Source organism: Geotrypetes seraphini, chromosome 2, assembly GCF_902459505.1.
Source record: "Geotrypetes seraphini chromosome 2, aGeoSer1.1, whole genome shotgun sequence".
Classification (NCBI taxonomy): Eukaryota; Metazoa; Chordata; class Amphibia; order Gymnophiona; family Dermophiidae; genus Geotrypetes; species Geotrypetes seraphini.
The window spans coordinates 250,820,830-250,848,518 of NC_047085.1; the positions used below are offsets into that span (position 1 = coordinate 250,820,830).

At 48.3% G+C, this 27,689-nt stretch overlaps 1 protein-coding gene across 1 annotated transcript in view; it reads right to left on the minus strand.

Annotated features, from left to right (window-relative positions):
- FAM234B (family with sequence similarity 234 member B) overlaps positions 1-27,689 on the minus strand; it is a 115,721-nt gene that overhangs the window by 54,709 nt on the left and 33,323 nt on the right. The window contains exons 4-5 of the mRNA XM_033929339.1: positions 18,932-19,120; positions 10,512-10,642 (exon numbers count right to left, since the gene is read on the minus strand). Of these exons, the coding sequence (XP_033785230.1) occupies positions 10,512-10,642; positions 18,932-19,120 (320 nt within the window). The remainder of the gene's footprint in view (positions 1-10,511; positions 10,643-18,931; positions 19,121-27,689) is intronic.

Here is a 27,689-nt window from a genome sequence, read left to right on the forward strand (position 1 = left end):
AAGTCTACAGCTACAGAAGTTTGGATGCATGTGACCAAAATGACGACTGGAACTGAAGGTGACTCTGGCATGGCTATGGTTCACAGTGAGAACTCAACTACTGCTCCCTCACCAGTGGCACTGCTACTGTTACTGTGCCATGACTCCAGTGGAGATCCTGCCAGCATGGACGTCATGGATCTGATGACAAAAAAAGGCCTCAGCTCAGCAAAGCTGGGAAGAAAAAGGAAAGGCATTTACATGATTTTTGTAGAAGTCAAAAAAAGAAGCAGAGAGATATGTATGTCTTTCAAATTGCTCTGCTCAGACAGAACCCACAAGGTTTATGGGAGGGAGATATATAAGAAATCAATAAACAAACATAAGGGAAGGAGTGTTGTTGGATCTGGTGCTCACACATGGGGGGAAGTGTGTTTAATGTCCAAGTGGGTGTCCACTTGGACAATAGTGATCAAACAATTTTGTTTGATATAATAGCTAAAGCGGAGGGCAGCCACACAAAACAAAGTCTTGGATGTCAAACATGCTGACTTTAGTAAGATGGAGGAGTACCTGAAGAAAAAAACTGATAGGATGGGAGGACATATGAAACATGGAAAGATGGTCTAAACTGAAAGGAGATATAAAAATGGCTACTGACCTTTACTTGAGGAGAATAAATTAAAGCAATAGAAACAGAAAACCAAAATGGATCTCCAAATAAATGGTTGAGATAATAAAGGCAAGAGTTGGCATCTGTGAAATACTAAAAAACTCAAGAGGAAGAACAGAGAAAGAAATACTGTTTGAAACTGAAAGAAGTGGAAGTGGAACAGCAAATGGCTAGACAAAATTTTTTTTTCAGGTATATTAGTGAAAGGAGAAAGGCTAAAAATGGAATTGTGAGACCAGAAGAAGCTACGAACTGTTCTGTGTTCACAGAAAGAAAATCCTGGAAAAGGACAATGATTGACTGGGCAAAGGTACATATGAGAATGGAGTGGATATCATACCATTCACTGAAGAAAGTGTTTATGAAGAACTTGGAAAACTGAAGGTGGACAAAACCATGGGACCAGAGGGGATCCATCCCATGATACTGAGGGAGCTCCAAGAGGTTCTGGCTGATCCTCTTAAAGAATTGTTTAATAAATCTTTGGCAATGGGAGAGGTTCCATGGGATTAAAGAAGAATGGATGTGGTCCCTTTTCACAAAAGTAGTGAAAGAGAAATTGGAAACTTTGGTTATTGGAAAAGTAACATGGCTACTGAAGGAAAGGATAGTGAATTTCCTGAAATCCAATGAGTTACAAGATCTGAGGCAACATAGTTTTATCAAAGATAAATTGTGCCAAACAAATTTGATTAAATTCTTAAAAGGAGCAGAAGGAGTGAGTGTAATGGCGAGAGTCAGCAACTTAAGGGGACATCTTTGATAAAGCCAAGAGGCGAAACATGTTGGATAGAGTGCCAACTGACATTATAAAGCAGATAAGTTTACAAGTATTGGGCAACCAATTTGGATGAGACTGAATGGGATTTGATTTGCTTTATTATACCTTTCTTTTGTGGGATGGCCTAATTTCTGTTCTTTCGTTTGTTTGCTGCTTCTTAGTTGTACCTTGATGTAGTTTCTTTGTCTTTATCTACAGTACACTTCTTTTTTTTTTTTTCTTCATCTCTCTTTGGGAATCGATTTTTCTTAGATATTTAATGTAACTTGGAATGTAAACCGCTGAGGTCTGTAATATGGTGTATGTGGTATAACAAATTATATTAAACATAATATAAAGCACAGTTACTTACCGTAACAGGTGCTATCCAGGGACAGCAGGCAGATATTCTTGACTGATGGGTGACGGCACCGACGGAGCCCCGGTACGGACAATTTTAGAGTGATTGCACTCTAAGAACTTGGAAAGTTCTAGCAGGCCGCACCGCGCACGTGCCTTCCCGCCCGACGGAGGCGCGCAGTCCCCAGTTAGGATAAGCCAGCTAAGAAGCCAACCCGGGGAGGTGGGAGGGACGCAAGAATATCTGCCTGCTGTCCCTGGATAACACCTGTTACGGTAAGTAACTGTGCTTTATCCCAGGACAAGCAGGCAGCATATTCTTGACTGATGGGTGACCTCCAAGCTAACAAAAAGAGGGATGGAGGGAAGGTTGGCCATTAGGAAAACAAATTTTGCAAAACAGATTGGCCGAAGTGTCCATCCCGTCTGGAGAATGCATCCAGACAATAATGAGATGTAAAAGTATGAACTGAGGACCAAGTAGCAGCCTTGCAGATTTCCTCAATAGGAGTTGAACGGAGGAAAGCTACAGATGCTGCCATAGCTCGAACTCTATGGGCCGTGACAGAACCTTCCAGTGTCAGCCCGGACTGAGCATAACAGAATGAAATGCACGCTGCAAGCCAATTGGACAGCGTACGTTTAGAAACAGGACGTCCCAATTTATTCGGATCAAAGGACATCAAGAGTTGGGGAGATGATCTGTGGGGCTTAGTACGATCTAAATAGTAAGCTAAAGCCCGCTTACAGTCCAAAGTATGTAGAGCCTGTTCTCCAGAATGAGAGTGAGGTTTTGGAAAGAAGACAGTTAGAACAATAGATTGGTTGAGATGGAATTCAGAGACAACCTTAGGGAGAAACTTTGGATGGGTACGCAGAATTACCTTGTCATGATGAAAGACTGTAAAAGGTGGATCCGCAACTAGTGCATGTAGCTCACTGACCCTCCTGGCAGAGGTAAGAGCAATGAGAAAGAGCACTTTCCAAGTAAGGAACTTGAAAGGAGCTGTAGCCAAAGGTTCAAACGGAGGCTTCATTAAGGCGGAGAGAACCACATTGAGATCCCAGACTACAGGAGGCGCTTTAAGAGGTGGTTTTACATTGAAGAGACCCCTCATGAATCTGGAAACCAAGGGATGAGCTGAGAGAAGTTTCCCATGAACCGGCTCATGAAAAGCAGCAATAGCACTGAGATGGACTCTGATAGAGGTAGACTTGAGACCAGAGTCAGACAAAGCAAGAAGATAATCTAACAAGGTTTCCACCGCAAGGGAAGTGGGATCATGATGATGAAGAAGACACCAGGAAGAAAACCGTGTCCACTTCTGATGGTAACATTGCAGAGTGGCCGGTTTCCTGGAGGCATCCAGAATAGAACGAACGGGCTGAGACAGAAGAGGATCAGTTGAAGTCAACTCGAGAGATACCAAGCTGTCAGGTGCAGAGACTGAAGGTTGGGATGCAGAAGGGTCTCCTGGTGCTGTGTAAGCAGAGAAGGAAACAATGGAAGAAGAATAGGCTCCCTGGAACTGAGTTGAAGTAGAAGGGAGAACCAATGTTGCCTGGACCACCGAGGAGCGATGAGAATCATGGTGGCGTGTTCCCTCTGGAGCTTGAACAAGGTTCGTAACATGAGAGGCAGAGGAGGGAAAGCATACAGGAACAGATTGGACCAATCTAGGAGAAATGCATCCGCTGCCAGATGGTGAGGAGAGTAGAGTCTGGAGCAGAAGAGGGGCAGCTGATGATTGTAAGGAGCTGCAAAGAGGTCTATCTGAGGAATGCCCCACTGAGCGAAGATGGACTGTAGGGTTAAAGGATCGAGAGTCCACTCGTGGGGCTGGAGAATTCTGCTGAGATTGTCCGCTAAGGAATTCTGTTCTCCCTGAATGTAGATAGCTTTCAGGAATAAATGGTGATCTGTGGCCCAAGCCCAAATCTTCTGGGCTTCCTGGCACAAGAGGCGAGAGCCTGTCCCACCCTGCTTGTTGATGTAGTACATCGCAACTTGATTGTCTGTGCACAGAAGTAGGACTTGAGGAAAGAGAAGATGTTGGAAGGCCTTGAGGACATAAAACATCGCTCTGAGTTCCAGGAAATTGATGTGATGCTTCTTTTCCTGGGCCGTCCAAAGGCCTTGAGTTTGGAACTCGTTCAAATGAGCTCCCCAGGCATAAGGGGAGGCATCGGTGGTGATGACAAGTTGATGAGGCGGTAGATGGAACAGAAGACCTCTGGAGAGATTTGAGGATATCAACCACCATTGTAGAGATTGACGAAGAGATGATGTCACAAATATGTGTCGTGAGCAAGGATCCGTCACTTGGGACCACTGGGTAGCTAGGGTCCATTGAGGAGTGCGCAGGTGAAGACGTGCGAAGGGTGTGACATGAACTGTGGAGGCCATGTGACCCAAGAGTATCATCATTTGCTTGGCAGAGATGGAACGTTGTGGAAGCACCTGCTGACATAGAGATTGAAGAGTTTGAAGACGGTTGGACGGCAGGAACGCTCTCATGAGGACTGTGTCCAGCACCGCTCCAATGAATTGAAGTCTCTGAGTGGGGATGAGATGAGATTTGGGTAGATTGATCTCGAACCCCAGAAGTTGTAGAAACAGGATGGTTTGGTTGGTGGCCAGGAGTACTGTCTGAGAAGAATTGGCCTTGATTAACCAGTCGTCCAGGTAAGGAAAGACCTGAAGGTGGTGAGAGCGTAGAAAGGCAGCCACCGCAATCAGACATTTGGTGAACACTCTTGGAGAGGAGTCAAGACCGAAGGGTAGCACCTTGTATTGGTAATGACAATGATTGATCATGAAGCGGAGGTACTGTCTGGAGGCCAGATTGACCGGTATGTGAGTGTATGCCTCTTTGAGATTGAGGGAGCATAGCCAGTCGCCTTGATTGAGAAGAGGGTAAAGAGTGGCCAGAGAAAGCATCCGGAATTTCTCTTTGACCAAGCATTTGTTGAGATCGTGAAGATCTAGGATGGGTCTGAGATCTCCTGTTTTTTTGGGGACCAGAAAATAACAGGAGTAGAAACCCTGCCCCTTTTGATCTAGAGGAACTTCCTCTATGGCGTTCAGAAGGAGGAGGGATTGAACCTCTTGAAGAAGGAGGGAAGACTGAGTAGTGGTCGAAGCAGACTCTCTTGGCAGACTTTGGGTAGGAAGAGTCTGAAAGTTGAGAGAGTAGCCGTGGCGGATGATGTTGAGGACCCACTGATCCGAGGTGATGATTTCCCAACGGCTGATGTAAAAAGCAAGACGTCCTCCTATGGGTCGTGGAAGATGGGCAGATGGTAGAACACTGGCTATGCCCTGGAGAACCAAGTCAAAAGGGTTGGTTAGACTTTTGCGGTGGAGGAAGCTTTACCTGTTGCTGCTGTGCTGGCCTAGGAGGTTGCTGTTGTTGTTGGCGTCTAGGCTGTTGAGGAGCCGGCGGCAAAGGACGAGCCACATATCGGCGTTGGTAGGCCGATTGCTACCTAAAAGGCCGGGCTGGTGGGGTCTTCTTTTTAGTTTTGAGGAGAGTATCCCACCTAGTCTCATGAGCAGAGAGTTTTTGTGTAGTGGAGTCCATGGATTCTCCAAAGAGCTCATCACCTAGGCAAGGCGCATTAGCTAGTCGATCTTGATGGTTGACATCAAGTTCTGAGACTCTGAGCCATGCCAGACGACGCATGGCAACCGACATGGCCGTGGCTCGAGAGGTCAGTTCAAATGTGTCGTAGATCGACCGAACCATGATTTTTCGAAGCTGTAGGAGAGATGAAGAAGTTTGGTGAAAGGCTGATCTCTTGCGGTCAGGGAGGTACTTTTCAAAAGCAGTCAGATTTTGAATGAGATGCTTTAGATAAAAAGAAAAATGAAAGGCATAGTTCCCTGACCTGTTAGCCCACATCGCATTCTGATACAACCTCTTGCCAAATTTATCCATGGCCTTACCTTCTCTGCCAGGAGGGACTGAGGCATACACACTAGCTCCCGTGGATTTTTTTAGTGTGGATTCTACTAAAAGAGACACATGTGGGAGTTGCGGTTTGCCAAAGCCAGGAATGGGGATGACTTTATATAAGGAGTCCAATTTACGAGGGGCTCCTGGGATAGTCAAAGGTGTCTCCAGATTCTTGTAAAAAGTCTCTCTCAAGATATCGTGGAGGGGTAATTTCAGAAATTCCCTTGGAGGCTGGTCAAAATCCAGTGCATCAAGGAACGCTTTGGATTTTTTGGACTCAGCCTCCAAGGGAATAGAGAGAGATTCACACATCTCTTTCAAAAATGAGGTGAAAGAGGTTGCATCTGGCTTAGAGGACGGATCTAAAACAGAAGGATCCTCGTCAGCCAATGAACACTCCCCCTCAGAGATAAGAGGCTCTTCGGAGTCACCCCACAGATCAGGATCCCTAACTTGGAAGCTGCGATCCCGGGACTCCGATGTGGAGGGTTCCAGGTGTCGAGTTTTGTGTGTCGACTTACCCGACCTTAGAGAAGCGGTACCGGGAGATGTTAAGGGCTGTATTGGTGCCGAAGTTTGCACAGCCTGGTGTAAGGACCTCGGTTCCGGTGCTAAGATTGGCATGGATACCGAGGAAGCAGAATGTACCGGTACCGACAAAGTGGATGCGGATAAAAGAGGCTGCTCCACTGTCGGTACTGGTGGCTCAGACCGGACCGGGACTGGAAGGTTCGGTGTCAATAGCGCAGGAAGGAGCTGTTGCAACTGCTTCTTAAGTTGCACCTGCAGGACGGCAGCAATTCGCTCGTCTAGCGAAGGCACCGGTACCGCTTTTTTCTTCTGCGGTACCTGCGGTGCCACTCGACGTCCCGAAGAGGAGGAACCCGAGGTCGAAGGGCTTACCTCAATTGGGGCGGAGCACTTCCGCGGGCGCCTCGAGGTCGGCAGGACTGGGCTCGCTGCTACTGAGACCGGAGGACGCTCCAGCGGGGAAGGCTTCTTAGCCGGCTTACCTGAAGGATGCGACGCTGGTGCGGTGTCGACGAGGTGGGTGCCGACTGAGACGGGGCCGATGTCGGTGCCGGTGCCGCAGGTTCAGACATATCAGCACCAAATAACCACCATTGTTGGATTTGACGGTTTTTCAAAGTTCTCTTTTTTAAAGTGGCACAGCGGGTGCAGGTGGACGCCCGATGGTCTGGACCCAGGCACTGTAAGCACCAGTTGTGCGGGTCGGTGAGAGAAATGGGCCATGCACACCGCTGGCACTTCTTAAACCCGGGTTGGGGGGGCATGAATGTGAAAACGGCTTCTGCCAAATCGAAGGCCGAGGCCTCGATGGTGGCAACAGGCCCCGCTGGGGCGAACCGAAAAAAATCAAACGTTTTTTTTTTTTTTAAAACAAGAAAGAATAAAAGAGAAAAAGAAAAATATTTCCTAACAGGGTTTACGCGAGCGAGGATACAAAAAAATCTTTTCAATAGCCGTTGAAAAGGACGCGTCTTCTTAGCTCCGCGGAAACTAAGAAACTGGGGACCGCGCGCCTCCGTCGGGCGGGAAGGCACTCGCGCGTGCGCGGTGCGGCCTGCTAGAACTTTCCAAGTTCTTAGAGTGCAATCACTCTAAAATTGTCCGTACCAGGGCTCCGTCGGTGCCGTCACCCATCAGTCAAGAATATGCTGCCTGCTTGTCCTGGGATAAACATAGCACTATGAACAAATTCCATGCATTTGGTTCAAGAAAAAAAAACCTGTATTAACAATATATCTTTATTATTTAATAATTTGTTTTCTCAGGTACTTTAGCTAGATTGTGAGCCTTCGGGACAGTTAAGGAATTTCCAAGTACCTAATTTTTACTTTTATTTCATTGTAACCCGTTCTGGGCTCTTGGGAGGACAGGCTATAAAAATGAACAAATAAATAAGCGTTAAAATGTTTTATTATGGTAATTTAAAGATATAAAAAATTGAAAATTTAAAGTTTAATTAAACAAGATAGTAGTTGCTATAAAGTAAGAGGACCAATGATGGAGAAGTTTATTCCAGGAAAGTACTTCTGAAGATCCAACTTCTGAATTAGATAAAGCATTTTAAGGAATTAAAAGCATCATTAGGAGGTTCACTGTATAGGATGGAATAATCAATAAGGCCCAGATTCACAAACAAGTCACTTTACATTAGGCGCCTAACTTACATAATTTAATTGAATTTAAGTTGTGCGATAATTAATCCTTCACAAAAAAAAAAAAAAAGCTGCCACTACTTGGCCTCTGGGACCAGTGCCTAGGTCCCTGGCTACTAGCGGCACACAGCGATGCTGAAGCCCGTAAGTGGGCATTTTTAGAGGTGGCACCAGACTTCGGTGTCACTATGCACTGCTGGCTGCGATTCTGACAAGGCCCTAGGTGCTGGAAATTTAAGCCTTGGCCTACATTTCCGGTGCCAAGGTCCCTGCTCATTGCGATTCTGGAAGCGGCGCCCATCTGTGATTGACACACGACAGGCACTGCTTCCAGAATCAGCCCCTAAGTGACCACATTGAAAAATTAGAGCCTACGATACACAGTTTTTAATTATAGCAGCCAAAATTGCAGATAAAGTACAGCTGCTCATATTTGCACTAGTGCAGAGTATTTGATAACAAATATGTCCTACTGTATGAATCCATCTTTAGTCCACCCAAACTCTTCCCCTGAACAAAGCTATCCTTAGGAACCATCAAAATACATTCTTCTACACATGCTAGTAGCCTCGTGGATGCAGGAATATCAGGGTGCAGTATTTGTCTTTCTAAGAATTAATGTGTGATTCTTTCCTATAGCCATTGTAGTTCTCTTAAAATTTAATGTTTTTGTATTTTTACTATGGACAGTGCTGTGATCTGCTCCACATTCCAGGTGGTTTTAAACAAACATACATACATACACACATATGGGGTAATTTATAAAAGGTTTGCACATGCACAACAGGGTTATCTGTGAATATGATCACTTTACCCCATTATTCCTTCAGTTGCTTTGATTACCTGTGAAATTTCAAATTTGGTTCAAAATTCTAACCATTGCCCATAAAGTTTTATAGTCTGGTTTCCCCTCTTATCTTTTCTCACTGATTATCCCATATATCCCAAACTGTTCTCTCCGTTCCTATATCGATTAGTTCTACCGTCTTTGAGAACAGTGCACTATGAAACTACTAGATCCTCTGCTTTTTTCTATTTTACATCAGCCCTCTGGAATAATCTCCCTCCTAAAACTAGAGCCAAAGGGGTTCATAATAAAAAAAAAAAACCCAACGTTTAAAAAGTGGCCTAAATGGCTACTTGGACGATCAAAAAGCCTGATCGTCCAAGTACCCATAATCAAAGCTGGTTTTAGACGTATCTAAAACCAGCTTAGGCCTTTTCCCTGCCACTAAACGCACAGAGAGAAAAGAGGTGTGTTTAGAGGAGGGGAAAGGGCGGGCGGTGGGCGGGAGGTGGGCCGACCTACACCTAGGCGTGCAGCAGGTATAACCAAGGCACTTATACGTTTTGACTTAGACAAAGTCAAAACAGGTCTAAGTGCCGAAAAAGGGGCCGCTGAGCTGATCGTAGCTGCTACGATCAGCTCAGCGGCCCCAGCAACCTGCCTACCCCCTACAGCAATGATCGCGGCAGGAGAGATGCCTCATCTCCCCTACTGCGATGCCATCACTCCAGGAGAGATGCCCTATTCTGATTGGCCCAGGCGCCTTAGGCTCCACCTGTGGGCGGGGTTTCAGACGCCTGGGCCAATCCGGCCCCATTCTGCAGCCGGCTGGCCTGCTGGACGGGCGGGCTTGGCTCCCGTCTGTCCGGCCGTTTTGAGGTACGGGGAAGGGGGTGGGGGTGGGATCGGCGGGGCAAGAGGGCTTGGGCTCCCTCTTGCCCCGATGCTGTCGAGGGTTCGGGGTGCCGCTGGGGCAAGAGGGCTTGGGCTCCCTCTTGCCCTGAACATAGTCGGGGGTTTGGGGTGCCGCGGGCCAGGAGGGCTTGGGCTCCCTCCTGCCCGGATCGTTTTAAGGGGGGGGGGATTCTGTAACCAGTGTTGGTTTTGACAGACACCGGTTACAGAATCTAGCTTTTAGGCGAAGGACTGGCTCCTCCTTCACCTAAAAGCCCTTGTGTTGGACGTTTGGGGCTTAGGCGTTTTTTTGGTTCATTATGGGGTATAAGTGTAGACATAGTGGTGGTCTGGGCGTTTAAACAGCTGAATGTAGAGGACGTTTTTTTTGGTTATGGACATTTTCCCTGCTTCTGCTTTCAATGTTTAAGGCCTTAGGCCAAAAGGGGACTTAAACATTTTTTTTGATTATGCCCCTCAAACTGTCTCTGCCTAAATTTAAATACTCAATGAAATTACATGGAAATACTTTGAATACAAATAGAAAGTAATATTTTTTCAGTCAAAGAATAGCTAAGCTCTGGAACTCGTTGCCAGAGGATGTAGTAACAGAAGTTAACGTAGCTGGGTTTAAAAATGGTTTGGACAAATTCCTGAAGGAAAAGTCCATAGTCTACTAATGAGATAGACATAGGAGAAGCCACTGCTTGTCCTGGGATTGGTAGCATTGAATGTTGCTAGTATTTGGGGTTCTGATAGGTACTTGTGATCTGGATTGGCCATTGTTGGAAACAGGATCCTGACCCAGTGTGGCTATTTTTATGTTCTTATGACATCCACTTCCCCACCCTCTACTCTTGCCCTGAAATTTTGCAGTCACAGGTCAGTGATTCTATACGCAGAGCTAGAATATTACCTGTCTCTCCCCACCAGTCAGCACAACTAGATCACCAATGCCATCTTCATCCAAGTCTGGCAAACTCACTGCTGGGGCAACCATGGTGCCATTGGGTATGAGGGCAGGACTCATGGTCCAGATGGATTTTCCTAGGGGTTGGAAAAAAAAATGTGCAAACACAGAACAAACAGGTGTATATATAGGAAATGCCAGTTTCTTAGACACAGAGTGCTAACAGGACTAGGGCAAAGCCACATCTGCTAAGAAACACAAAAATGCCACTTCTAGTGAGGCAGAATTGAGCCAGGAACCCAAGGGTTCTCCTCACTTTCAGTTCCATGCCCCACTCTCTAGGGTTATAACTAGTCTTCCTGTATTATTACACAGTAGTGCTATTGTTCAAATCAACAGAGGCAGTAGATAAAACCAGAAAATATATGTATTCAAAAATCAACAAATACAAATATACCATTAATGCATATATGGCATTTTAAAAAAACATATTCTATATATTTTTAGTCATTTCCTTCCCTTCTAGATGGGGAACAGAACACAAAGGCAATGTTCCAAAGTATTCTTATAGGCTTGAGTGGCAGAAGACTGATAGGCAGTATATCAAATTTTTATTAAACTTGAAACTTGGAGGCAGGGTTTTAGATTACTTAGCAATCAAGCACTGACTAAAGCAGCAACATACAAACGCAATAATAGTACTTACCCTGGTAAGCTCTTTTCTAGTAGATAGGTGAGACATTCTAGAGTAGAGGTCTGCACGGGAACGGGGATCGCGGGAATCCTCCCAACCCATGGGACTCCCCCCCCAACCCACGGGACTCCCACAGGGACCCCCCTCTAGCCAACGGGACTCCCATGGGGATGGAAGGCTTTGGAAGCAGGGTTCGTCCAAATAATATAATGGACACGTCAGCCTTAGTAAAAGAGAGGGTTTATAAGTTAATTACCTGAACAGAAAACAAAAAAAGGGTTTCACCAAAGAGATTCCACAAGGAAAACAGCAGCACAAACACAAAAGAAACTGTGGAATTGATGATCCTGTCAGAAGTAATTGCTGCTTTTTATGGGGACGGGCGGGGATGGAGGTAATTCCTTGCGGGGACGGGCGGGGATGGATGGGATTTCTGTCCCCGTGCAACTCTCTATTCTAGGCCAGTGGTTCCCAACCCTGTCATGGAGGACCACCAGCCAATCAGATTTTCAGGATAACCCTAATGAATATGCACAGGGCAGATTTGTATGCCTGTCACCTCCATTATATGCAAATCTCTCCCTCTTGCATATTCATTAGGGCTATCCCGAAAACCTGACTCGCTGGTGGTCCTCCAGGACAGAGTCAGGAACCACCATTTTAGACAAATGAGTTATTTCCCTATAGCCGCATGCAGCTGCAGAAGGAATCCACTCCAGATTTTTCACTTTTCCTCTGTTGTACTTCACTGGGTTCTCTAGTTCCACCTATAGTTAGTACCCAAGCACTGAGAGCCACCCAAAACACATGCAGTAGAGGCATAAACCAATGGTTCTGCTCAAGAATTAACTCAACAGTAATGTTAACCACCAACACAGGCTGCAAAGGAGTTCAGAAACTGCTCCCATATAAACTGAAACATCCCAAGGGCTGACGGTCATCCAAAAATCAGCTAGGAGAAGCATAAACAGACTAAAATAATAGACAAGTGCAGTAAGGACTGTGTGTCTCACCTCTCTACTGGAAGAAAGCTTACCAGGGTAAGTACATAATCTCTTTTTCTAGTGCAATAGGTGAGACATTCTAGACAGATGGTGACGTACAAAAGCAGTCCCCAAAAAGCTAAGGTAGGCTTGCTGCGCCAACCCTGAAGACCAAGGACCCAAGACAGAGTCCTGTTTTGCCACCACATCCACGTCTATAAAACTTGGCAATCATGTGAAAAGAAGACTGCATTACCGCCCTGCAAATCTACCGGGAGACAGTTCAAGCGGCGGCCCACAAAGAAGCCACACTTGTGGAAGAATGCACCTTGATGGAAACAAGAGACTTTCCCAGAAAGAGTATAGGCTAACAAAATGGCTCTATGGATCCATCTGGAAATCATGGCCTTGGAAGCGGGAGCACCCCCACTTAACTGAAGGAGTCAGCACAAACAAATGGTCAGAGAGACTAAACTCTTTAAAGACCTCCACATAACGCAGAAGAACTCTGCGTACATCCAGTTACTTCAGCAGTCAATCACAGACCCAGAAGGCTGAAAAGCAGTCAAACGCACTTCCTGAACAACATGGAAAGCAGAAACCATTTTTGGCAGTTAGGAAGGAACTGTCCGAAGGGAAACCCCAGTCTCCAAAATCCAGAAGAATGGTTCTCTGCAAAACAGAGCCTGTAGGTCCGACACACTGAAGTAAAACCAGAAAAATAGGGAGATGGCCCTGAGCTCCAGAGAAAACTATGCAGGCAGAGCTTCAAAATCACTCCAAGCACCAAATTATTCGATAAAAAGGACAAAATTACATTGAATTAAAAATAATAAAATGGGGAGAGCAGAACAAACACTCCTGCAGGCACACGTGCAGAAGGAAAGAAATGTAGGTGGAGCTAGAGAACCCAGTAAAGTACAGCAGAGGCAGAGTGAAAAATCCGGAGTGGATTCCTTCTGCAGCTGCACACAGCTATAGGGAAATAACCCATCTGTCTAGAACAGTGATTCCCAACCCTGTCCTGGAGGAACACCAGGCCAATCGGGTTTTCAGGCTAGCCCTAATGAATATGCATGAGAGAGATTTGCATATGATGGAAGTGATAGGCATGCAAATTTGCTTCATGCATATTCATTAGGGCTAGCCTGAAAACCCAATTGGCCTGGTGTTCCTCCAGGACAGGGTTGGGAACCACTGGTCTAGAACATGGGTGTCAAACTCAATCACATAAGGGGATGAAATCTAAAACATAGGCTAAGTCGCAGGCCAAATTTTTTATTAAGATACTTAGGAGTCCTTTTATTAAGGTACGCTAACCGATTTAGTGCGCGCTAAATGCGCACCTTAATAAAAGGACCTCTTAGTCTTAGTAGAAGTATAGGGTTACAACCTCTCCAACCACACCCCGGCTCTGTGATGTAAACAAAATAAATAAAAAAGACTTTTCCTTTCTCTGTTATGTCCTTCCTCATGCTTGTTGTCTAACACCAGCTCTGGCAGGATACACATTTCAAATCTGACATATTGTAATCACAAAACAGCAAATAAAATTATTTCTTCTACCTTTTGTTGTCTGTCTGTCTCTTAACTTGTTCACCAGGGTCTCCTGCCCAATTGATGTTTTCTTCTTTCTCCATGCTCACCATCCATGTTCAATCTCTGTACCTTCCCTTCTACTGCCATATCCAACATTTCTTTCCCCATTGTGCCGAGAGCAGATGCAAAAAGGCAGGCAGACCTCCAGGCTGTGAATGCATGGTTGAGGAGATGGTGCCAAGAGGAGGGCTTCCACTTTGTAAGGAACTGGACGTCCTTCTGGGGAAAGAGTAAGCTCTACCGGCGGGACGGCCTGCACCTGAGCACAGAGGGAACTAGACTACTGGCTACCAATGTGAGGAAGGAGATCGAGAGGGCTTTAAACTAATGAGAGGGGGAAAGCCGACAGCTGATCTGATGTTGACGCTTCGGACAACAGTATCCAGAACAGATGCTGAAAGGGCTGACTGCACGGAGGAAGTAGAGAGACCAGTGGATCTCAGGATCAGACAGCGAGGGAAACAACAGGTAAAGGGAGCTTGCTGGATGGAGACTAATGGGCATGGAGACACAGGGGGACTGGGTGGCAAGAGGACGGAAGCTGAGGGCATTTTGGGGGCTGCACAAGGCGAGGGGGATCAAACAGAGGCCGGGGCCCAGGAGGGGGCAAGAAAACCCAGAGGAAAAGCGGGGAAGTGGGGTGGCAGAAATGTGGGGAAGCTGAAAGCTATGAGGGTAAAGGCAAAGGGCAAAACAGAAGTACAGGGAACAGGAGAGGCGGCCCAGGTGAATGCAGAGGTGGAGGAAAAACGACGGGACCTGCGGTGCTTATACGCAAATGCAAGAAGCCTCATGACCAAGATAGATGAACTAGAGGTCGTGGCCAAGGGGGAAGACCTGGATATAATTGGAATTACAGAAACATGGTGGACAGAGGAGAATCAATGGGATGTGGCGCTGCCGGGGTACAAGCTCTACAGGAGAGACAGGACCCACAAGAAGGGGGGAGGCATAGCACTATATATAAAGGACTCTACCTACTCGGTCGGGATGGATATGGCAACGAAGGCAGAGGGGCTGGAATCGCTATGGGTCAAATTGCCGGGAAACAAGGGTGCAGACATAAAACTGGGGCTGTACTATCGCCCACCTGGCACGCCAGAAGGACTCGGACACGACCTGGAAGCGGAACTGAGACAGGAGTGCAGGACTGGAAGTGTAACAGTGATGGGGGACTTCAACTACCCAGGGATAGACTGGAGTACAGGTCACTCCAACTGCACTAGGGAAACAGGATTTGTAGAAGCTGTGAGGGACTGCTTCATGGAGCAACTGGTCAGGGAACCGACGCGGGGGAATGCTACCCTTGACCTCATCCTGAACGGATTAGGGGGGCCTGCAAAAGGGGTAGAAGTGGGAGGACCACTAGGCAACAGCGACCACAATGCGATCAGATTCACATTAGAAAGGGGGACACCCATAGTAAGGAGAACCGCAACAACTGCGCTCAACTTCAAGAAAGGGAACTATGTTGCTATGAGGGAAATGGTGGGGAGGAAGCTCAGAAACATCTTTAGGATGGAGACTGTGGAAAGCGCCTGGACCCTACTCAGGGACACCCTGCAGGAAGCACAAAAAACGTACGTCCCCAGTTTCAGGAAAGGCTGCAAAAACAAGTGGTCAAAGGACCCGATTTGGATCTCAGCAGAAGTAAAGAAGGCAATAAATGACAAAAAAGTATCCTTCCGGAGATGGAAAAAGGATCCAACGGAGGAAAATCACCAGGCGCACAGGAAATGCCAAAAAGAATGCCACCGAGAGGTTAGAAAAGCAAAAGGGAAATACGAAGAGGGGCTGGCCAGGGAAGCAAGAAACTTCAAGGCATTCTTCAGTTACGTAAAGGGGAAACGACCAGCGAGAGAGGAGGTGGGGCCGTTGGACGATGGAGATAGGAAGGGAGTGATTAAGGAGAATAAAGAGGTAGCTGAGAGGTTGAACAAGTTCTTCTCGTTAGTTTTTACGAGAGAAGACACATCTAATATACCGGACTCAGAGGAGCTCATGCGTGGGGAACAGGCTGAAAAATTGGAGCACATAGAGGTAAGTAAGGAAGATGTCCTCAAACAGATAGACAGGTTAAAATGCGGCAAATCACCGGGTCCGGACGGGATCCACCCAAGGGTTCTGAAGGAACTAAGACAAGAAATAGCGGGCACAATCCAACATGTTTGTAACCTATCCTTGAAAACTGGAGAGGTACCAGAGGACTGGAAATTGGCGAATGTCACACCTATCTTCAAGAAGGGATCGAGGGGTGACCCCGGGAACTACAGGCCGGTGAGCCTGACTTCAATTATAGGGAAGATGGTGGAAGCTATGATAAAGGACGGCATCTGCGAGCACATTGAGAGAAATGGCCTACTGAGAACAAGCCAGCACGGATTCTATAAGGGAAGGTCGTGCCTAACGAACCTTCTGTACTTCTTTGAGGGAATAAGCAGTCGGGTGGACAATGGAGAACCCATCGACATCATTTACCTCGATTTTCAAAAGGCTTTTGATAAGGTACCACATGAAAGACTGCTTAGGAAACTGTGGAACCACGGGGTGGGAGGGGATGTGCACAGATGGATCGAGCACTGGTTGTCGGGTAGACTGCAGAGGGTTGGAGTAAAGGGCCAATATTCTGACTGGCGGGGAGTCACGAGCGGTGTGCCACAAGGATCGGTGCTGGGGCCGTTACTCTTCAACATATTTATCAATGACCTGGAAAAGGAGGCAAAGTGCGAGGTTATAAAATTTGCAGACGATACCAAACTGTGCGGCAAAGTTAGCTCCAGGGAGGAGTGTGAGGACCTGCAAAGGGACATAGACAAGCTGGAAGACTGGGCAAACAAATGGCAAATGCGCTTTAATGTGGAAAAATGCAAGGTTATGCATATAGGGAAAAAGAATCCGTTGTTCAACTACAAATTGGGGGGGGCATTGTTGGGAGAAAGCAATCTTGAGAGAGACTTGGGTGTGCTGGTGGATGCATCACTGAAGCCATCTGCACAGTGCGCAGCGGCCTCAAAAAAAGCCAACAGGATGCTGGGCATCATAAAGAGGGGCATAACTACAAGGACGCGGGAAGTCATCATGCCACTGTATCGAGCGATGGTGCGTCCGCATCTGGAATACTGCGTTCAATATTGGTCGCCGTACCTCAAGAAAGACATGGAGGTACTTGAGAGAGTCCAAAGGAGAGCAACAAAACTGGTAAGAGGGCTGGAACACTACCCATATGCTGAGAGGTTGGATAGGCTGGGGCTCTTCTCTCTGGAAAAAAGGCGGCTCAGGGGTGATATGATAGAGACCTTCAAAATCATGAGGGGCATAGAGAGGGTGGATAGGGACAGATTCTTCAGGCTGAAGGGGACAACAGGTACGAGGGGGCATTCGGAGAAACTGAAGGGAGATAGGTTCAAAACGAATGCAAGGAAGTTTTTTTTCACCCAGAGGGTCGTGGACACTTGAAATGCGCTACCGGAGGAAGTGATCAAGCAGAGTACGGTACAGGGATTCAAACAGAGACTGGATGGATTCCTGAGGGATAAGGGGATCGTGGGATACTGAGAAAGCTAACCAGAAAATAAATGCAGAAACCCAACCAGGTCGTGCAGGCAAGACCGGAGGGCTAGGACTTTGATAGGAAGATAGGACTCAATTAGGAAACCAAGGAGGCATGGGGGCCCCTTCTGGTGATTTAGACAGGTCGTGAACTGTTTGGGCCGCCGCGGGAGCGGACTGCTGGGCAGGATGGACCTATGGTCTGACCCGGCGGAGGCACTGCTTATGTTCTTATGTTCTTATGTTCATTGTCTCTCTTTCTCTCCCTGCTTTGTACCGTTGGCCAAACCTCTCTATTCTCCTCCATGCAGCATCTCTTTCTTCCTTCCTCCCCTCCATCATCATGAGCATCATTTCTTTCTCACCATGTATCTTCCCCTGCCTTCCACCCTATGTCCAACATTTCTCTCTCTTCTCCATGCATGTCTCTCTCCCCTCCACCAAATGCAAGATTTCTCCCTCACCCCTTTCTATTTCTTTGTTGCATCTCTCCATCTCCTCCACCCCATGTTCAATAATTCTTCCTTTCTCCTCTCACCCACAGAGTGCAGTAGCTTTCCATCCCTCCTATCCCCCTATGCAGCAGCCTTCCAGCCCTCCCTCCCATCCCCCTGTGCAGCAGCTTTCCAACCCTCTTATCCCCCTGTGCAGCAGCCTTCCAGCCCTCCTATCCCCGTGTGCATCTGCCTTCCAGCCCTCCCTCCCATCCCCCTGTGCAGTAGCCTTCCAGCCCTCCTATCCCCCTGTGCAGCAGCCTTCCTGCCCTCCCACCCTCCTATCCCCCTGTGCAGCAGCCTTCCTGCCCTCCCTCCCTCCCATACCCCTGTGCAGCAGTCTTACAGCCCTCTTATCCCCCCTGTGCAGCACTTCCTGATTGACAACCCCCCATGAGACATCAACTTTCGAGCCTCCTACAACAGCAGCAGCATGAACAGCCTAACCGCCAGTGCTCCCTCTTCCCGCGTCATCAGTAACGCGGCAGAAGAAAATCCCCAGCGGAGCAGGCCAAAAGAAGCCTGTTCAGCCTGCTGACTCTGCCTGCCAGGCATCGCCGTTGCTGCTGCTGCCACCGGAGGTATTGACAAACAGCCCCTGCCGGTACTGGAATCTAAGGACGCAGTGAGAGCTGTAAGAATGAGTCACACGCTAACTGCATCTCTGGAAGTACAGCTGCAGGGGGCGCTCTTCCTGAGCCCGGAGCCTCCATTTCCCCCTCCCCTTCGTCCTTGCCCTCTTGCACGCTTCTCCTCGCTGTCTCATGGCTGGTCCTTTCCTGTGTCTGACCCGGTAGCTGGTGGTTGCTTCCCTCCGTCGCCGCTGAGCAGAGAGCAAGCAGGAGGGTATTCTCTCGCGGGCCAACGCAAGCCAAATTAGGAAATTCACTCGCGGGCCAAATTAATTACCCCACGGGCCGAATTTGGCCCGCGGGCCAGAGTTTGATATGTCTGGTCTAGAATGTCTCACCTATTGCACTGGAAGAAGCTTTCTTTGTAATCTGGATAACAGACTTCAGAGCAAAACGCCAAACAGGAGTAAAAAATAAGGTGCAAATGATAAAGAGCTGTAAGCAGAGGATTAAAGCTTACATCCCAACATCTTACCTGAAGAGGCATTCACTGCACTGAGAAGCTTGTTTGCCCCTGTTAAAAGGCAGGTCGTATTCTTTAGAGTCACTGGAATCAGCACCCCACAATGAATACTGCGGACTTCCTCACGGAGATAAATGGCCCACAGGATCCTGCCGTCCCTTCCTGAGAGAGCCACTACAGATACTGGAAGCTTGGAAGAACCTAGAGAAGGACAGGAGAGAGGAGTCACTACAGCACTACACCCTGATATAGATGAAGAAATGAGGAGTTTTCAAACACGTAGACACACAAGCCTGTGGAGACTCGTGAATTTAGAGGACATTTCCTCATTCTCCTTCCCATTCCTCCAGTCGAGGGTAAAGGCTGACACAAGGATGCTTGAACTTATGGCTGCATGGATGGTTTCAGAGAGCGTTTCAGCTTGTTTGACCACGGAATGATTTCCAGTGGTTGCTGAACAGAGATGCTGTCCATCTTTCAAGGAAGGGCTGAACCATATTCTGCCACAGACTCATTAACCTCCTGAGAAGTGCTTTAAACTAGGGATGTTGAGAAAAAGTAAGATATTAAACACTTGTACAGAAATGGGAAAAAGAGCAACATCTAGAAAGCTGTGTGTGCTAATGTTCATGGAATGAGAAATCAAGTTCCCACTCTAGAAGAAGTAACGGAGGATCTAATGGAAGCCATGAAGATTTGATACATAAAGAACTATGACCGGGACAGAGTTATACTAGGCTATAGTCTATTCAGGAAGGACAGGGTAGAAAGAATCAGAGAAGAGGCGCTTTATACAAAAATTATTATTAAAACAACAGAACAGGAGGGTTTATTATTATTATTATGTTCTTGTATACCGCCATACCCAGAGAGTTCTAGGCGGTTCACATCAATTAATTAGGATCCGATCTGCACACGGATTTACATCATTTTGTCGGAGTTAATAGCAACGAGGAAGAGAATGTAGGTACATTTTAGCAGAAATTTATCCAAATTACAGGCAGCGACAGGTTGGATTGGCCGGGGAGAGGGAGGGACGAGAGAAGCACGGGGGGGAAGGAGAGTGGGGGGGGGAGGGAGGAAGTTGGCTTATAACAGGGGAGTGAGGGTTAAGGGTCCTGTTCGCGGAAAAGGTATGTTTTGAGGAGTTTTCTAAAGTTGAGGTAGGTCGAGGCCTCGAGAATCAATTGGGCTAACCAAGGGTTCAGCTTAGCAGCCTGGAAGGCGAAGGTTTTGTCGAGGAATCTTTTGAGCTGACATAATTTTAAGGAGGGGAAGGCGAACAGCTGAATTCTGCGGGATTTCTTATTGGTGCAAATCATAGCGAAGTGGGGAGAGAGGTATTTTGGAGATAATCCAGATACTGTTTTGTAACAGAAGCAGGCGAACTTGAAAAGGACTCTGGATTCGAACGGAAGCCAATGTAATTGGTGGTAGAAAGGGGTGATGTGTTCCCATTTGTTCAGGCCGAAAATAAGACGGATGGCTGTGTTTTGAATCAATTATAAGACAAGGAGGGGACATTGTAATCTGGACAGTGGAAATTAAATATTTACACAATGTGATATATAGAGCTCTCTTGCAAGAAGAAATAAGACATATCTCATAATTGAAGACATTCACAACATTGCTATGAAAAGGCAAAGTGCTGTGGATAGATGATCTCAGTTTGCTGGTTACTGATTTCAATATCCTGTCTGTAGAGGAAGGGATTGTAGAGCTCAGTAGCTGGTGTGGATGGGTAGACTAGATCTGTTTGTTAGCTGCTCTCGTGCTCTGTTTCTGTGTTTAAATTATGAGACACCCCCCCACTCTCCTCACATGCTATGTAAAAACTCATGTAGAGAGAACGAGAGGGCACTCCCTAAAGCTAAAAGGGGATAGATTCCGTACAAACGTAAGGAAGTTCTTCTTTACCCAGAGAGTGGTAGAAAACTGGAACGCTCTTCCGGAGGCTGTTATAGGGGAAAACACCCTCCAGGGATTCAAGTTGCTGCTGAACCAGAACTTATGAGGGTAAGACTAGACCTAAGGACGGCCGCATGAGCGAACTGCTGGGCACGATGGACCACTGGTCTGACCCAGCAGCGGAAATTCTTATGTTCTTACTAGCAGCTTCCACTTCATAATCATCCTCTTCCCTCGGGTTCAACATGCTGCCAGCTGTACCTTCCTCCTACACCACAAGTATGTTGCATGCAGAATATAAACCTTCTGTCCCTGTCTCTGCATATCTCAGTCTGTTTTTCCGTCTGCTCCTGAAGTTTAACATGAGGAACTTTTATTTATTTAATTTTAAAAATTTATAGCCCAGTATTATTACGTATGTTACAAGTGATAACATACGCAATAATAGTAAAGAAACGAAAACAACAGACACCTGTGAAAGTTCTCCAGCAATCATTATGTTGCTTCTCCATATAGAAAAGCATGAAAAAATCCAATTATGAAAACATGAAGATAAATTTCTAATTATAAGATATAATGATAAGATGAACAAGTGCTCAGATTACCGTATTTTCTCGCATATAACGCGCGCGTTATACGTGGTTTTTACGTACCGCGCATACCCTTGCACGTTATACGCGTGAGCGCATTGTACAAAATTTTTTTTACATAGTCGTCCCCCCCGACGTCCGATTCACACCCCCCCTGCAGGACCGCTCGCACCCCCACCCCGAAGGACCACTCGCACGCACCGCACCCCCACCCCGAAAGACCGCTCGCAAGCACTCCCACCCACCCGCACCCCCACCCTGAAGGACCGCTCGCACCCCCACAGCCTCCCGACCCCCCCATCATGTAGAAGCTCCTACCGGTGTCCTGCTGCTTCCTCTTGGTGGTCCCGACACCCGACACGATTGGGGCAAGAGGGAGCTCAAGCCCTCTTGCCCCAGCCAACCGCGGCACCCCCGACACGATCGGGGCAAGAGGGAGCTCAAGCCCTCTTGCCCCAGCCAACCGCGGCACCCCCGACACGATCGGGGCAAGAGGGAGCCCAAGCCCTCTTGCCCCGCCGCCTCCCCAACCCCCCGACAATATCGGGCCAGGAGGGAGCCCAAGTCCTCCTGGCCCTGGCGACCCCCCCCCCCCGCTAGTTGTTTGGGCCAGGAGGGAGCCCAAACCTTCCTGGCCACGGCGACCTCCTACCCCCACCCCGCACTACATTACGGGCAGGAGGGATCCAAGGCCCTCCTGCCCTCGATGCAAACCCCCCCCCCCCCAACGACCGCCCCCCTCAAGAACCTCCGACCGCCCCCCCAGCCGACCCGCAACCCCCCTGGCCGACCCCCACGACACCCCCACCCCCCTTCCCCGTACCTTTGTGTAGTTGGCCGGACAGACAGGAGTCAAACTCGCCTGTCCGGCAGGCAGCCAACGACGGAATGAGGCCGGATTGGCCCATCCGTCCCAAAGCTCCGCCTACTGGTGGGGCCTAAGGCGCCTGGGCCAATCAGAATAGGCCCGGGAGCCTTAGGTCCCACCTGGGGGCGGGGCCTGAGGCACATGGGCCCAACCCGCCCCCAGGAGGGACCTAAGGCTTCCGGGCCTATTCTGATTGGCCCAGGCGCCTTAGGCCCCACCAGTAGGCGGAGCTTTGGGACGGATGGGCCAATCCGGCCTCATTCCGTCGTTGGCTGCCTGCCGGACAGCGGGTTTGGCTCCCGTCTGTCCGGCCAACTACACAAAGGTACGGGGAAGGGGGATGGGGGTGTCGTGGGGGTCGGCCAGGAGTGTCGCGGGTCGGCTGGGGGGCGGTCGGAGGTTCTTGGGGGGGGGCGGTCGTTGGAGGGAGGGGGGGTTTGCGTCGAGGGCAGGAGGGCCTGGGATCCCTCCTGCCCATAATGTAGTGCGGGGTGGGGGTAGGGGGTCGCTGTGGCCAGGAGGGTTTGGGCTCCCTCCTGGCCCGAACAACTAGCGGGGGGGGGGTCGCCAGGGCCAGGAGGACTTGGGCTCCCTCCTGGCCCGATATTGTTGGGGAGTTGGGGAGTCGGCGGGGCAAGAGGGCTTGGGCTCCCTTTTGCCCCGATCGTGTCGGGGAGTCGGGGGGGCAAGAGGGCTTGAGCTCCCTCTTGCCCCGATCGTGTCGGGGGTGACGCGGTTGGCTGGGGCAAGAGGGCTTGAGCTCCATCTTGCCCCGATCGTGTCGGGGGTGCCGCGGTTGGCTAGGGCAAGAGGACTTGAGCTCCCTCTTGCCCCGATCGTGTCGGGGGTGCCGCGGTTGGCTGGGGCAAGAGGGCTTGAGCTCCATCTTGCCCCGATCGTGTCGGGGGTGCCGCGGTTGGCTGGGGGCTTGAGCTCCATCTTGCCCCGATCGTGTCGGGGGTGCCGCGGTTGGCTAGGGCAAGAGGACGAGCTCCCTCTTGCCCCGATCGTGTCGGGGGTGCCGCGGTTGGCTGGGGCAAGAGGGCTTGAGCTCCCTCTTGCCCCGATCGTGTCGGGGGTGCCGCGGTTGGCTGGGGCAAGAGGGCTTGAGCTCCCTCTTGCCCCGATCGTGTCGGGGAGTCGGGACCGCCAAGAGGAAGCAGCAGGACACCGGTAGGAGCTTCTACATCAGGGGTGCTCAACGCGTCGATCGCGATCGACCGGTAGTTCAGGAAGGGAACGTAAGTCAATCGCAGAGCCCATCCTGGGCTCTGTGATAGACTCGTGTTGCCGTCCCGATCTACCGGGCCTATCAGCCTTCCTCTCCCCGACGTCAAAAACGCCGATGCCGGGCATTAGGCTGTTTTTGTCATTTCGGGGGGGGGGGGGGGGTGTGGTGGCAGCAGCAGCAACAGCCTGAAAAAGAAATCATCCTGGCCCGGGTCGGTGTCATACTCCGGAACTTCTACCTCTTCCAGCAGCCCTCTCCCGTCTACCTGCTTCCGGCCACACCCCCTGCTCCGCGGCTCTCTTCGGCAACTCAGCAGCAGCGATCGACACAAGCTTCTGACGTCGGGGCCTACCCTCTGCGAGTCCCGCTTGTTTCAACTTCCTTTTTCCACAAAGGCGGGACTCGTAGAGGGAAGGCCTCGATGTCGGCAGCTTGTCTTGATCACCGCTGCTGACGAGTTGCTTAAGAGAGCCGCGGAGCAGGGGGGTTTTGCCAGGTGCAGGTAGAAGGGAGAGGGCCAGATGCAGGACTCGTGGGTGAGGGAGCAGAAGAGAGAGAGAAAGAGAGAGGGGAGGGAAACAAAAGGAAATATTTCATACTGGGCTGGGCCGGAGTGGAGGGAGGGTGGAAAGATTCTGGCTACAGGGTGCATTAACAAAGGAAAAGGGGGGAAAGCTGAAAATGGAGATAGTGACACAAAGCAGAGAAAGAGTAAGCAGGACCTACTGAATAAGAATAGAGATACAGAGGGGACATGAAGAGGAGGTGAAATAGAGACATAGAAGTAATGCTGAAAAAGTGTGTGAGGGGGGGAGATAAAGACATTGAAAGGGCAAATGGTGAACATGGGGTAAAGACAAGGACAGAGACAAATAACGATTCTGAAAAAGTGGTGAGATAGGGATATAGGTGAGATGGACACAAAGAAGGGTGATGCTGGAAAATAGGTGGAATGGTAATTCTGACAGACACAGATGGGAAATGCTGGATCAAGGAGAGATGGGGCTCAGGCTGGATGGAATGAGGAGAAATGCCTTGTTGGCCCGGAACTTCCTCTCCTACGTTAGAATTGACGTCAGGGAGCGGAATGCTGGTCAGCGCGATGCTTCTGCAGGGAAAGCTTGGGACGGCGGTGGCTTGGGGGCTGTTCCCCGATGGCGGTGGCAGCAAACCGAGTGGCTTGGGGAGGGCACGGAGAAAGAAAGAAAGGGGGCAGACAGGAAGACAGATAGAAAGGGGAACAGGGAGACAGAAAGAAAAAGTTGGGGGAGAGAATGAGGTCTGGAGGAGAGGAAACATACAAGAGGCTGAAAGAAAGGAAGAAAGATTGGATGCACAGTCAGAAGAAGAAAGTGCAACCAGAGACTCATGAAATCACCAAACAGCAAAGGTAGGAAAAATGTTTTTATTTTCAATTTAGTGATCAAAATGTGTCGGTTTTGAGAATTTATATCTGCTGTCTATATTTTGCACTAAGGATCTCTTTTACTAAACCGCAATAGCGCTTTTTAGCGCAGGGAGCCTATGAGCATTGAGAGCAGCACGAGGCATTCAGCGTAACTCCCTGTGCTAAAACCTGGTTTAGTAAAAAGGGAGGGGGTGTATTTGTCTATTTTTGTATTTTGTTACTGAGGTGACATTGCATAGAGACATCTGCCGTGACCTCTTTGAAAAAACCCGGAATATGAATATTTAACATTTTCTCTGCCTTTCAGTGTGCTTTGTGTTTTTTTTAAATTTTATTGTTGGTAGATCATTTTGACTTAGTCATTATAAAAGTAGCTCGCAAGCCCATAAAGTGTGGGCACCCCTGTTCTACATGATGGGGGGGTCAGGAGGCTGTGGGGGTGCGAGCGGTCCTTCAGGGTGGGGGTGCGGGTGGGAGTGCGTGCGAGCGGTCCTTCGGGGTGGGGGTGCGAGCGGTCCTGCGGGGGGGAGGGCGAATCGGACGTCGGGGGGAGCATCAGGCTTTCAGGGTGGGGACAGGACTTCAAGGGGGAGAGGAGAGTCGGGGCGAGCGAAAGGAGAGTCGGGGTGGCCAGAGGAGAGTCGGGGCGGGTGAAAGGAGAGTCGGGCAGCATGCGCGGTATACGGGTGTGCGCGGTATATAAAAATTTCTGTACATAAATTTGTGTTTTTCGCGTGTTATACCCGTGTGCGCGTTTAACACGGGTGCGCGTTATCTACGTGAAAATATGGTAATTTTGTTTATTGTATATTTTTGTACACTTGATGAAAGTTTTAAAATAAATAAAGAATTAAAAAAAAAAAAAAAAGAAAACATGAAGATACAAAAACATTCAGCATTCAAATTTAGAAGCAACACTTAACTGCCCTTTGGTTCAAGGTGCCTAAGTGAGAAATCCAAACACACACCTATTTTTAGATACTATTTTGTGCACTTCGTCCTCTGTTCTGGTTTCAAGATGGCCTCTTGTTTACTAAAAAGAATATGTGTGTTTGCAGCTTGTATTTCACCATGTGTCCTAGTAGTGGCTGCACTCACTTTGAATGGACTTGAATTGGATGACTTTACTGATCTTGATAGACGTCAGAAGAGCTGGAATGTTGTGATCTAACTTCTGTGCTTGCCTTTGCCTTTATTATATTATTCACTCAACTTTCATATCTTTTTCTTTAGAGCTTTGCCTGTATTATGTTTTATTAGGAAGCTGAAGTAGTTTTCTGACAGGTGTTTATAGCATTTATAGATAGACTTCCATTACTTTATATGACAAATTTATGTTTGTATGTACTTTTCAAACAATAAATACATCATGCTTTGTTTTCTCCCATGCTTCATTTAATCTCTCAGAACAGTCCTTTCTTTTTCTTAATTCTCCAAGGCTTCCGGGGTTAATTTGGCAGTCCTTCTTTGGCAAGCCTAATCTTAAACTTCATGCACTTGCAAAATCTCCTGCATTGAGGTGAGAACATTTTGGTTTGAGTCTGGTGCCTTTGGTGCTTATTTTTAAAGCACAATTTGTGTCACTTAGATGTCCATATTGCATGGACATCTAAAGCTTGATTTTACAAAGCTGGGATATGAATATTAAAACTGATGAATGTGCATCTGGCAAGGAAGCATGGTCTTGGTGGGTTAAAAATATAGACAGACATCGTGTCACTAAAACTGTTACTCTGGTTACAGCTTCTGTCTCTGTGCAGACAGAAAATGTTACTCAAGTAGAGGGAATGGTTCCATGTGCAAGCTGTCTTCAGCTTGAATCCCTAATGAAGGAAGAAAGGGACAGAGAGGAGGTGGCAAGACTAAGAAGCATCTGTGAGAATGAGAGGTACATTGATGAAATACTTCATGAGGCATCAAAGATTTCCTGCAGAGGGAAAGAAGAGGCCTTGCTGAGGGAGGACAGCTGGACTCAGATTACTAGATCCTGCACGATTAATACTGTGACTCCACCTGCCCTTGAACTGAAGAACTGTTATGCAGCCCTGGAAATGGAGAAGAAGAGAGCATCCCAGGGAGAGGAAGGACCAAAGCTCAAAATCACCAAAGTTGCTGGATCCGTGACCACTAGGAGGTATAAGGGAGTGATGGTTGGGGGATGTCCAGGGAGCTATGCTGTCTGCCTCGTGCCAAAATCCAAGATGTTATGGAGAGCTCGCCGAGGCTCATCAAGCCTAATGACTATTATCCAATGCTGCTCATCCATGTTGGCACTAATGATACGTTTGGAGGGGTACCTAGCAGCTTAAGTTACTTTGAGGCTCTGGGAGAGAAGGTGAAGCAGTCAGGTGCACAGGTGGTCTTCTTATCAATCCTCCTTGTCAAAGGTAAAGACTAGGGCAGAGAAGCTTGCATCCTGGAGATGAATGCATGGCTACATGGATAGTATTGTCAAGAGCATTTTGGCTTCCTAGACCATGGGATGATCTTCCAAGGATTGCTGAGCAGGGATGATGTGCATCTAACAAAGAAAGGAAGAAGTGTCTTCAGCAGCAGACTGGCTCACACTAACCTACTGAAGAGGTCTTTAAACTAGAATTGTTGGGGCAGGGTGATCAAAGCCCCCAGGTAAGTATAAGCCCTTGAGTAAGTGAATCACTAAATACCTCTACACAAATGGGAAAAGGGGGAAGTGTCTGGAAAACAGTATATATTAATGCTCGAAGTATGGTAACATAGTAACATAGTAGATGATGGCAGATAGA